Here is a 13,302-nt window from a genome sequence, read left to right as displayed (position 1 = left end):
TTGTATTCTTTCACTTGTATTATTAAAAACTTAAAGATAATAAAATGAATGTTGATTACGGATTGTAATAACCACCCTGTAACAGTTCTTCTCCTGTATGCTATTATCGTGTGCGTGCTTATCAGTACATGGAGAACCTTATGGAGCGAATGCGTGTCATCTATCTCATTTGCACTAGTGCTCCTGGTCTCATTAGTCTGATTGTTAAGCATTCCCATGCATTAGTCTCATTCTTATCTCCCATGCATTCGGTGGTGCCAGTCCATATTTCGTGGCAGTCCATATTTCGTGGGTGTGGTAAGTGTTGTAGCAAGCCAACAATAAAAAATGGAATCTAAATCGATAACTTTTCTCCTTCTGTTTCCCACCAGTGCAGATTCTATTCTAAAATTCTACCATCGGGCTGCTCCAGTCCGTACCGGATGATGATCCAACGCTGATCCAGTTCCTTGCCCTGCAGTACGCATTATTTAGCACCTGCTTCGTGGAGATCCTTGGGGGTGTGTTCTTCTTGATTACAGCGATATACATCGATCAGGATAGGGCACGGGTAGAGGCTGTTGTATTAGGTAAGAATGGTGTAACACGCCACTTAGACGGGGTTTGCTCCACGTTAAAGATTCACTCAATTTGTGCTGTTCCGCTATCACATAACGCTTTCTTTCGCATTCGCTTGTTATTGCCAATTCTCACGCGGTTATTTGTTTTATTTAATTTTTTTTAACGTTTCACAGAAGTAACATTACGAATCGAAGAATGTTCGAAGGTGGTCGCGGTTGACGAGAAGTCCAATTCAAGCACTTTGTACGTCAACTTTCAACTTCAACGTTCAACTTTCAACATTCAGACAGATATTACAGCGCCGACTAGATCATTTCCACTCTCCGTACTTTATATTGCAACGGCGTGTTTAGTGTTTAGCGTGAATGTGCAATCGGTTAGGTCTTATTAAAAACGTAAAGATAATAAAATAGTTAACTGACAACGGATTGTAATAACCACCCTGTAACAGTTCTTCTCCTGTATGCTATTATCGTGTGCGTGCTTATCAGCACATGGAGAACCTTATGGAGCGAACGCGTGTCGTCTATCTCACTTGCACTAGCGATCGTTCTCACGAGTTTGGTTGTATGCGATAGCGGTGGTAGCCAATGTATTAGAAGATCGTCTGTCACGCTCGCTGGAGGGGAATTGATGTCACCTCTCATGCTGTCATGCTCTCTTGGTGTCCGAAATCGAAAATCGGTTCGTTTGTATGAACCGACGAAAAGTTTGAGAGATTCACGCGTACAAAAATTGCACCAGAGCTGCGATTCATGTAACAAGAGAGCATCCAAATCAAGAGATGATATTTAACCGGATGACTGCAGGGTTGCTTGGTAACAAATGTTAGCACAACGAATTCAAAAATTTGCATTTTATAACTTTGTGTGGATTTTAAATGAAAATGTAGCGTAATTAAGTGACACTAATGATATTATTTGTTGCATGTTTGTAAACTATCATGCGGTTTATTAGCTACCGATAAATTCAGTAAAGGATGCTGATAATGTCTGTGGTTTTATTCGTGTGGTTTTATTTAACTTTTAATATTATTCACTGTTTTGAAAACGGTCTCAACAATGAACGGTCTAAAAAATCATGAAAAAGAAGATTTGTTATTTTTCAACATATTTTTGTTTCATTTTTATAATTAAACATTAAAAACAAGTAAGAAAGATCACGATCATGTGGGGTCTACATTGTTGAGGATAAAACAACATCCGCTCTTTAGTGGTGTTATTAGTCAATAAAACTTGTGTTCTTTTACTAGTATTATTAAAAACCTAAAGATAATAAAATGAATGCTGATTACGGATTGTAATAACCACCCTGCTATAACGGTACTTCTCCTGTATGCTATTATCGTGTGCGTGCTTATCAGTACATGGAGAACCTTATGGAAAGAAGGCGTGGCATCACTCTCACTTGCACTAGCGATCGTTCTCACGAGTTTGATAGTGCGCAGTGGTGTTAGCCAATGTATGAGAGGATCGTCTGCCACGCTCAATGATAACATGCGAGAGCACACTGGAGGGGAATTGATGTCACCTCCCAAAGAACATGTTCTCTTGGTGTCGAAATCTGAAAACAGCTAGTTTGCGTTCGTTTCGAATTCAATCCATTTTCACTCCTCTAACTCAGCGGCAAACAATACGTCCATAATAGTTATTTCTCCAAGCAATATATTATTGCGAGTTAATTTACAACATACAAATTTTATACAACTACAAATTTAATACAATTTTTATATCTACATTTTTTTTATTAATTACGAATAATTTCCCAAATAATTAATTACGAATATACGAATGATTACTTGTTTCGAATGTTATTACTTGTTTCTTATAATATGTGTGATATAAAAAATGTATATAATTTTGCATTATAGTTCTATATTCATTTAGCATTCCGATGTATAAAAATTTGCAAGAATATAAATAGATAGAAAGCATTGTTTAGCTACGAAAACCGTTAATTGTATACGTTCAAACGTATGGAATACCCAGGTATCCCGGTTGCCAACTTACGTGTGTAAATTTGGTTAACAACTCTACGGTTAAGTGTCCCTCAACACATTATTGCTTATCGTCACACTTCGTTCATTTAAGTCTCCGTCTTTTGGGGTTAAATCCTTCCAAAACGTAGCTTGTTTCACCATTTAAAATAACAAAAGATCGTCCCTGGGATGATATAGTCCCCTTTTCGTTCTCATTTGCGGTTCATCATTCAAAAACGCTTTAGTTCACTTTGATTTATTCACTTTTTATTTCGATCGTCCAGTATATTTACAATATGATTCGAGTTGTCACAACTGCTTGTCGTTTATGAATGTGTACGCTATGTATAATTGGACACGCCTCGTCTAGATACGCATTAACTTACACTACATTTTCATCACCATCGTCAGGCATCTGTTGCTGTTACTACCTCTAGTAGCTAATATTAGCATCATCATTTTTTTGCATCATCATCGAAGAAAAAGTTTCTACACTTCCTCCACTTATATTATTGCTGTCGTTTTTGTTCACTCACAGGCACAAATTGGAAAGAAATCACTGTCCAAAGGCTGAGTTTTCTGTACTTGGGTTTGTTTGTTTTTGCTATAGTAAAAGATTTCAGCAAATAACTTTGCACAGCACAGCGGTACTACTACTGCACTTTTCATACAAATTTGTCCATTTGTGGTGGTTTATCTATCGTTTTTACTCTTTTCTACAATAAGCTCTTTCTCAGAATGCTGTTACTCAAATCAGCTCCACCTCTACTTACACTATTAAATACAACAAATACCCACGCATCCAACCACACATACAAACTTTCGGTACACGTACATTCACTCACGGTAAGGACGTTTAGGCTCGAAAAAAAATAATTAAAATACTCATTTTTATCACATTGTTTCGCCTGTACCGTCATCTCCTGTTGTATGCTCATGATTCGATTAGACTTTTAAACTACTAGCAGCAAGCTTAAAATGCTACAACAGAAATATCTTCTACCTAGCTTTTTCGATAATATTGCAACGTGCACGAGTGTCTGATGGAGCAATAGGTAATAGGTAGATTTAAAAACAAAAAAAAAACAATGCTTCGCTACAGTCTCGGTGGCATAAATTATTCTTGCACTCTTATTACACGTTATTCGTGTTGGATGTTCGTCCATACTCGCGTTTTATCGTATGATCAAGTTGTACTTCCCGGACGCTGTTTTGTATATCGCAAGATTAATTTTAAAAAAGAGGTGGGATAATGCAATAAAAATCAGAAATTACCCAAAATTGACAACAAAACAGCAACACGCACTGTACCAAAATCGACATCACATCATACGGAGAGTATTTTTTTGTAATAATTTGTTTTATGACGCATTTCATCGCTCGTTATGGTACAAAAGGAGATTCTTGAGCAAAATTAAATAACGGTCAACGGTTGTATAAAACGTAAAAGTTAAGCCCTTCTTGACGCTCACTTCGTTTTTATAGCTATTAACGGTTGTACAAAAAAAAACATAAGGTCGACACATGTATCTGATTACCTAGGCTTAGACTTTACGATTATCCTAGACTTACATTAATTGATAGCAAATAAAAAGTTAAAAATTCAACTAAACTCATTCAACGCATACGTTTGATATTCGCCTATTGCCTTTAATCAAACTGTTCCGGGTTGAAGCTGTACATGCTGGTCTCTTACCACTTAATCTCTCAATGAATTGTCATTAATGTAATGAAAAAAGGATCAAACATCGTACTATCTGAAGTGCGCCCCACACGGTGTAATGCAATTTAGCGTGGCGCATTATCCCTTTCCGTGTATTGTAAGTGACAGAGCACGAATGTTCTTACTCCAAACTAATATGTGTGGTGATTTGCAACTTTTATCTCCCTATGCTATCGGTTTCTACAATACCACTGTCGTTTTTGTTTTTGTTGTTCTTAATCCTAAACACGATACGAGCTCTGCTCGATTTTTGATTGGAACGCATAAGTTTACGACAGATATGGGAGCCCTCGATATCGGAACAATTCCTAACCGCTTAAGCTGCACATTTTTTTTCCGAGCTTTACTTTTCCTACACTTAGAATTCATTCGTTCGTTTCGGGTTTTCGATTGCGGGTGCTTACCAAACGCTACTGGAATGGAAGCGCCTACACGTCGCTGTGGACGAACGAGCACATCGTCCAAAGGCCTCACTTAGGTTACGGATAACCCTCAGTTAAAATGGTTTTGTGCTAGGCACACAGTCTCACTCTCGTGTCATTATTGCAAACACTTGTTCGAGGGGGGCGCGATCGAAAGAGGTCCTCAAAACGTCTTCCGAGCACATTTACGCTAAGGACAATCTACAAACTGCCGAGCTGGCTGGTGGTTGGTCGATAATGATCTTGCATGCGGTTATATACACAACTCCCGGATGCACCACTGAATTATTGGCACGAAACGGACACTTCGAACGGTTCAGTTACTGTCCCATTCCTTAATTGCACACTCTCTACGGTTTAAATGTCTTCAAGTGGCGCGTCTGCTTTATAGGAACGGAATGGAGAGAGAAAATGGTGTAAGGATATGTTTTCAGTGTTCATGTTTGCTTGTACAATCATTTACATTAGTAGCATGCCTTTGAAGGAGGCAATTGTTAATGTATCAAGGGACATCCGAAGACAGAAACGTTGAAACTATTTACCTCTTTCATAAAGAGTGTTTTTTAAAGCAGACAGTATAGTAGGCGCAACATTTATAAGCATTATAGTAGGAAGAACATGTAAAGAAGATAGCCACTGAGAAGGAAAGAAACTGAGTTAGAGTACAATTATTGGACGGAAGCTTCCGATTCCTTCTCATTTTGTTTTGTCAGTAACAGAAAGCGCTTGTTATCGCTTGTTATTCATTTTCGCCTAAATCCCCAGGCAAACGTTCAACGCATTGAACATTGCCACATTGCCAGATGTTATGAGACTTAGCATATTAGGAAGAATGAGACATAGTGTATGCATGCATTTTGGAGTCGTTAAGAAATTGAAAGAAGAATGGGCAAAGGAAACCCAGGAGAAATAGAGAAACCTTTCCATTCCATTCCGTTCACCATAGCGAATTTCAACAACCGGAAGGTAGCAGATCGAACCGAATCTTTTCTAACTGCGAAATCCTGAACATAACATAATGTACTCATTTCCTCCAGTGTTCCTACCTTTCCTACCAAATTTTGTGGGTCAATTGTGCTTTGATTTCGAATGGTTTACTAGGAATGGACTGACAGAACGTCCAATCGTTTTGTGACCGTATCCTATCCACACATTTCCCCCCCCATCACATGCGAGAGCAGAGAGCACTGGTTAAAACATACACCCCACATACAAAGAGTTTATATACCAACCACCAAGATACCAAAGCGCCGCACGTTGTAGGGTAGGAATTCCTCTGCGATAGATGTGAGCGAAAGTGAGCCACAAGAGAAGGGACCGTTCAGCGTTAAGACGAAGTTGAAAACCAGGATGTCGAAACGTCCCCGGACGACATCCGCACCAAAGGGTCCCCAAAGAAAGGAGAGAGTTTTCGCATTGGGGGTTTGTAGTGTTTAGTAGTACAGTAATCATATGTACGTCTTTTTCACCTTCTGCAGCGTGCCCATGCCTTTGCTGATGTCCTTCTCGAGGTTTTCCGTAGAGTTTTTGCATTCAACGCTTCGATCCTTATAATCGAAATCGATGTTATCCTTGCAGTTGTTTTGATGATGCTGCTGTAGCTGTTGCACGATCGCTTGCTGCTGCGTGTGGTACTGATTCGTGGTGTTCATGAGCAGGTTTACATCTTTACCGTTGGTGCGGTTCTGTGAAAGCATCGAAAGGCTTTTCCCGCTATGCCTAAAAAGGATTAAAAATTAAGAAACAATAAACTATTAACGAGAACATCCCAGAATGGAGAGACAAAACACGTTGAAGGAAATCATTCTAACTCACCACTGATTGCGATGTTCGCATGCCTGCCCTTTACTCATCTTCCGCGTGAGCATATATCCCGCCCCCATTCCGACCAGTGCAGTCAAGACAATAATCACCACAAATATGGACCAGTTGCCGGCCGCGAATCGTAAGTTTTCCTTTACGAATGTATCTGAAATTGAAGATAAACCAAAACACGGGTTAGTAAACACCATTCATAAAGTTTTGCCTGACCTCGTTAAGAACCTTCTCGGGCATCAAATTGCATCAGTGTAAACATGCACGTACGCATGCATTCGTTGCACTTTTTAAAACTCCTAGCTGCGTTCTACTTCGTAAAACGGCTTCACTAATGCATATCGTTCTCTGTCGAAAATAAAATGTCAACAAAAAACATGGTACACTGAGCTTCACTTGGTTTGAAATATACGATAAAAAACGATAGCAAACAGAGGCGGACAAGTGCAACTGTGTGTTACTTTTTTCGCCCGTTCTTTAATATCACGCATGAACTCAATCCCAGAATGCACCCACCACCTTCCGAAAAAGTGGGACATACCGTGCCAAAACAAACCTACACCCAGCTGACCCGCGAAGGGAAAGTAAAAAACATGTACACACACACACCCTTCTTGAGGTGGGCAAGAAACACATGAAAAAGTTTGCTTCATTCACAACGAAATAACAAGATTTAATGTCCAAATAAGAGTTCAGAGGTACCTCCTTCTTTCCTAGGTGAATGAAATACATAAAACCGCACCCTCAACGAAAATTTTTCAATGCTCACAAAAAAAAATACAACAAGTGTCCCAAATGTGACACATTTGCGCAAAACAAGACCACAACGATGATAAACGGTCGGTACGCTTTCCCTGTGGTTTTAAATTTTACAGCAACTAGAAACGGCACCACACCTCCACACCTTTTATAGGTAACGAAGCCGGAACGCCTCAATCGGGTTAAAGTCGTTTATCATCAGCTTCTCGCTGTCATCAATCATTAACACATTTATGACAGATCGTCTAACTGCAAAACCTTCCCCGTCGATAACGTAAACCTTCGCACACACTTACCCGGCTTATGATGGTACTGATGCGTGTTGATGATCCGGTTAGTTAGCTCGTCACCTTCCATCGACGACATCGATATCTCGTTGTCGATGTCTTCCGGCCCAACCGATGATACCGTACCGTGGTTCGAGTGTACGATCAGCACGTTACGCTGGTCGAACGATTTGTCCGGTTTCTCAACGGCACCCGATCCATCGATCCGTGTATACACATCATTGTCTTCATACGTATGAACCGTCGGCTCTTGGTGATCATACTTCCGGCAGATCTCACCGATACGTTCACCATCCAAGCGCTGATAGAACTGATCGATTGAGGCACCGGACGCATGCACGTCCTCGATCGGTTTACAGTCCCGATTCAAATCATCCCAGGCACAGTATGGATCCTGCAGCTCCAAGCACTTCCGGCAGGTCTTAAAGCTATGCTCGTTGCAGTTGTGAAGTGGAAGCGAAATGATCTTTCCACTGCTGATCACGATCAGGGCGGAGTTTTTCTTCGAGATCGTCATCTCGTTAATTTTCGTACCGGGTGAGAATGCTTGCGTCTCACTAATCACAACCGTTCGCACATCGTCCGAACTGTTCGCCGATAGTATGTTCACGAACTTGATCACCTTGCCGTCGTTCGTACCGACGAATATCACATCGTATCGGTTACCATCGAGCGCTTTCACCTGCGGATCGACTGCAATTGCCGATAGACGATAGTAGAGACTGACGCGTGTGAACACTGGTCGTGAGTGTAGCGAGGGCACCGAATTGTCCATCAGATTGTTCGTTTTCACGAAGTTTACCAGCGCTTTTGGCAGGGTGCGACTGTCGTCAACACACTTGCCAGGACGTGGCTCTGGAACCGAACTCGGCGGCACCTGCAGCCAGTTGGAGTGTATATCACGCTGGGCTTTGAAGGGACCTTCGAACGCTTCCATAATGTCCTCCACCGAGAAGGCACACACCGCTGAACCTCCGATCGCGTTTTCCGGTGTTGTCATGATGCCGTATATGATTTTGTTGCGCATTCCTCCGTACGTGCCGGTGATGGTGTTCGTTGTAGCCTCTGTAGTAAAAAAAAAACATGGGTAAAGAAACACAATTTGTTGCGTTACAAACATTCTCTAGAAATAACTTCCGGAGCATCTTTATCACTAAAAGTGCAATACTCACGTAGCTCATCAAAGTAGAACGGGTACTCTCCGGGGATGGAACAGTTTAGACGTGTCTTCAGGAACGATGTCCACTTATCCTGGAAGGGGTACGGGCCTCCCTTATCGTTTTTACACACGCGACTCACGCGCGAATAGATCGCCTTGCCGCAGTTCATGTACTCCATCGCTACCTCACGGTAGAAGAACATCACGTACCCGTTGTACTCGATCGCACTGACGAACGCCGGTTGGTTCAGCTGTTTGCTATCGAACTGTTCCGTGCGCTGTGGTTCACGGTAGATCAGCGGATCAGCACCGGAAAAGTCGGCTACCGTACCCGCGTATAGCTGTCCGTCGGTGTACACGTACGTGCTGTTGTGTTGCGGATTGTACGGGCAGCGTCCTTGCGCTTCCATCTCATTGTTGTCATATACCAGCGACCCATTCCCGGGCAGGATGTTGTAGAAGCGGCACAACGGCTTGAACGAGTTCGTTCCGCAGATCATTATCCGGTTCGCGTTTACCCGTGCGAACACGCGGATATAATTCTGACAGTCCTGTTCATGCTTGCCTTTCAGCGTGCACAGCTCCCGGTGTGCGTCAGACGATGGCCAAGTTACCCGCTGGTTGCTCAACTCCACCAGCTGATCGATCGTGATGTTGTACATCGCATTCCGCGCACCGATGAGTAACGTGTTTTCGTTCTGATCGAGCAACTTATAATAATCGGTGCTGTTACCGAAAAACGACGGCACGGTGGCATCTGTAGAAGAGTGAAGCATATAACATTAGCAAACAAATCGATTGATAGCTGCACATAATCGTAACACACACATTGGCGACAGTTTTAATATGATAAAACGAAAACGTAACACAATCACCGCATGCCATTTCCGGTCGCCGGCGAATTCGCACATATCCGAACGCCAATGGTCAATAGATTGTGCGCGAAAAGTTATTACCGCCACACAATGCGTTTCGGTGTCAAGTTTTCGGCAACCATCGATACGGCTATAGTTCAAGTGTCACTAATTTAAAGCACTAAAGAAACCTAAGTTACGAGTGCTGGAGCGATTTATCGGAGAATATTAAGATGAGCTTTACGAGTTTTCGTCCTCGTTCTCTTTTTTTTCGTTAATCATTTCATTGTACGTGGTCTGATGGTACCAGTTGGAAGGCAGCAGAAATCGAATGCTTGCCGAAAACGAAAATAAAAAAATAGATACGAAATATTAATATTCATCGAATCAGGTTTTTTAATGGCGAAGCGTAAAGCAAACCTTAAAGTCATACCAAGTCCACCAAGGCGGCGACAGACGTACCCAAGGGTCGGTCTTCTGGGGCTCAGTGATTAGTATTCAAAATCACTTCTTATGGCCATCGGGTTTTCAGGTTGCGTGCCAAAAGAAATATACGGCGACACGGTACAAAACGGTAAAAAAAGAAGAAAAACTGATACAACCTACAAAGCTGGTGGCATGTTTGTCGTACGAATGAATCGATTTACCAAACAAGCGACCGATAGGCAAAGACTGTCGTAGCCAACGTGAAAGATAGGCGACCTGTCGACCGATCGCAACCACCGCCGCGCTGACATTTAACAAACAAACCCAAAGATGTACGCGTGGTTTGGCGCAGAAGTAGCGTCTTTAGATCTTTGGGCGAACATTCGTCGGAGATGAGATATGACAGTCACTCCGTTGGTGGAATTTCATTCGGAACCGGTCGGGATGATGACGACAAGCCACACCACAAGAAACACGCTGGAGAGTCGCCATGAGTGTTATCCCGCTTGTCCCCCATCTGCATGTTGTTTGATTTTCCTTTCTATCCCAATCTTTCTTTCTCACCAAACCGTGGAATCGCACCGGATCGCATTGGGAAAGAACGGTGCGATTCCTAATACTACACGCTCGAGAGTCGAATCAAATTTTACGGCACTCAAAAGCGATCGTACATGGGAGAGTCTAGCGTTTACCTGTAGGTGAAAGTAGAAAGGCAACTCTGGAGAATTTCTCAATGCGGTTCAACCATTTAGGAGAACCCAGCGCCGTATGTGAAGGGGCTCGTCTATGCTGGTAGCTGAAGAACACCGTGACTTCATACCATGTGACCCATTTCAGATTTCCACAGTTACCTCCCATACTCGGTGATCCAGAAAGCGGGATAGTCATATCTCAGCATCACGGTCTCCCGGTGGCTCCAATCCTCAAAGTTCCCGTAAGACATCCCGTACCATTCTCTTTCTTTAAGTCCATTATCATCACCATCACAATCCCCACATCGGTCACGTCCAATGTCTATGGTAGTTCTAGGGACGGTGTATATTCGAGGCACTATATCTTACCTAAACAACTGCTCTCACGTCATGGACTTGCTAATGAGGTCATCACGACCTAGTCAGACCTCAGAGGTCTTGTTGCATTCAACAGCGGAATCAGAACAGAGTCCAACAGTAAGAATGAAGCAATAAAATTGCATCACACCGGCCTGGGAATGATGATGAATAGCGTTCCATGCTAGTATATATCATTCCTTTTGCACCGTGGTAACTAAATGGTGTGGGATGTGGTGTCTATGTTTTGTTATCATCTTTCACCTGCTGGATCCGTCTTCCACACACGCGTGTTTTTTTGTTTGAGTTAGATGGCTTAATGAATGGAAGACGAATCTTATCTTATTCCGCACATCCGAGTACCAACAGCCAACAATTAGCTTCAAGTGTAATTTCAAATATTGCAACACACCATTCACCACCATCGCGGGGCCTGGGTCGGGAAAGAAATCAAAATAAAGTGCTGATTTCCTGTTGCGATATATCACACCTTATCTTTGTTGCAGGATTGTGCCGGTTGTGCGGATGCGAAATGGGTAACCCACTACTTCCCAGTCTGTTTACCTTTCGCACCTGTCGCAAAGACCCAACCGAGTGGATGTGTCAACAGTGGAGGGCTTTCCATATAGCTAGAGTAAATAGATAAACACACCGATTGGCACGCCATCGATCGTCGCTAACACAATCGATGCGGTTGATCTACGCGGGTCGTGCCAAAAGTGGCGTACACATCGCTCAAATGCCCCCGAAAAAAATCAACAAAAACACTACCCTTAGCAGACCCTTCGCTCGAATCTGCCCAAAAGCCAAAAGTTTAATGGGTATTATGAAAGAAAGCTGGCACACTACGTGTGCGCCATGTACACATGCCGCATGACTCCTTCGATCCGCTCGCCATCATAATGGACAGTGTGTAGCGCCGCTGTTTTGTTTGTGGATCTCACGAATCTGACTTCATCTGGCGCTTCAACATGCAAACAGCACGTGTGAGTGTGTGAATGGACTTTTGCCACAAATCTTCTCCTCCTTCCCTGATCTGTCTGTACCGCAAATGTCGCTTCAGCCCGATGACCGATTGTGCCATTGTGGCGCAGGGAACGTAAGTCGGCAATAGAACAGTAGTAGTTCCCAGATTGCACAACCCAGAGCGCACCAAACTGCCTGCAGCCCGGGTGAAGGATTGAGTCAAGTGTTTGAGATACATACACACTAGACCTGGCATCTGCCGCCACCGTGGTGGCCGCACACCCCGGATTTACGACTCCCCGACGTCCGTGTGTGACACGATGTGATGTTTTTACCATCCCCTCCACACCCACCGCCACCATCATCGTGCATACTAAATCGCAGCTTTAAGAAATCCTATACCACTCGTTTCAGCATAAGTGTGCGAGAACCAAACACTCCCGCCGCCACTTCACGCATAAACAAATGGACCGGCGCGCGCGCGCGCAAAAACCGCACTAAGCCAATTCGAAGTACACCGAAAGGGGTTTTTTGTGTTAGCTCTCTTGCGGTTTCGTGTATTATTTTTGTCCCTTCTGTGCGTATGCACACCTCTCCAGCACTTTGGGTTGCCAACCACCCCGCGAAAGACTACGATCAGTGTCAAACTGTATGCAACATACACGCACCACGCAAGCGAGACGCTGAGAGACGTTGCCTAACTACGTAGCCATTAACCTCCTAAAAACAAGCAGCGAGATGAATTTTCGGTTCGTAGATCTTTCTCCTACTTTGTATTGATGTTTTGACAGATTGTTATTTTTTTCGTTCCCATAATGGATCAACACCCCGAAACTGTCCGAAACTAATTAAAATTCAAACGCATTCCCAAACGGATAGTCTTCTCCGCCTTCAAGCAGAGAAAATGATCCACAAGCCAGTATCGAAGAGCCAGCACAGCAGAAGGGAGTGGTCAGCTGAAAGGGATTTCTCCTCGTCCGAATTCGACATTTAAAACGTGGCCTCACCAAAAAAAGCTTCACCACGAACACGAAATAAATATTTACAAATCTTTTTCCCCTTTGTTGGTAGTTAATGTAGATTTTTTTTTTCGTTTCTGCGCTGTGGTAAACAATAGAAAGCGGAGTATTTGACGTGACACGGACTCGCGCGCCACCCCGCTTTGATGGGCGCGAAAGGATCGATGCAAACGAGAGCCTGACCGACGCCTAAATGTTGACATCATACAGGCAAATGAGAAACAAAAAAAAAACTCCCCAACTCCGATGATATTCAATGGGGACATAAATTATGGATCTAACCA

General features: G+C 43.0%; 1 protein-coding gene and 1 long non-coding RNA gene across 2 annotated transcripts in view; one reads left to right on the top strand and one right to left on the bottom strand.

Annotated features, from left to right (window-relative positions):
* Positions 1-273: 273 nt before the first annotated feature.
* On the top strand, positions 274-934 carry LOC128304968 (uncharacterized). The gene is made up of 3 exons (XR_008287443.1): positions 274-297; positions 377-569; positions 735-934. It is a non-coding gene; the product is annotated as an uncharacterized LOC128304968 (long non-coding RNA).
* Positions 935-2,793: 1,859 nt separating this feature from the next.
* The window catches only part of LOC128302439 (semaphorin-1A), an 86,531-nt gene continuing 76,022 nt past the window's right edge, over positions 2,794-13,302 (bottom strand). Inside the window, exons 4-8 of the mRNA XM_053039261.1 lie at positions 8,718-9,461; positions 7,555-8,610; positions 6,500-6,653; positions 6,154-6,403; positions 2,794-5,064 (exon numbers count right to left, since the gene is read on the bottom strand). Coding sequence (XP_052895221.1) covers positions 5,035-5,064; positions 6,154-6,403; positions 6,500-6,653; positions 7,555-8,610; positions 8,718-9,461 — 2,234 coding nt within the window. The 3' untranslated portion in view covers positions 2,794-5,034. The remainder of the gene's footprint in view (positions 5,065-6,153; positions 6,404-6,499; positions 6,654-7,554; positions 8,611-8,717; positions 9,462-13,302) is intronic.

Source organism: Anopheles moucheti, chromosome 3 (genome assembly GCF_943734755.1).
Source record: "Anopheles moucheti chromosome 3, idAnoMoucSN_F20_07, whole genome shotgun sequence".
Taxonomy (NCBI): Eukaryota; Metazoa; Arthropoda; class Insecta; order Diptera; family Culicidae; genus Anopheles; species Anopheles moucheti.
Note: the sequence above shows the minus strand (reverse complement) of the source record. Positions and strands in the feature narration are given on the sequence as shown.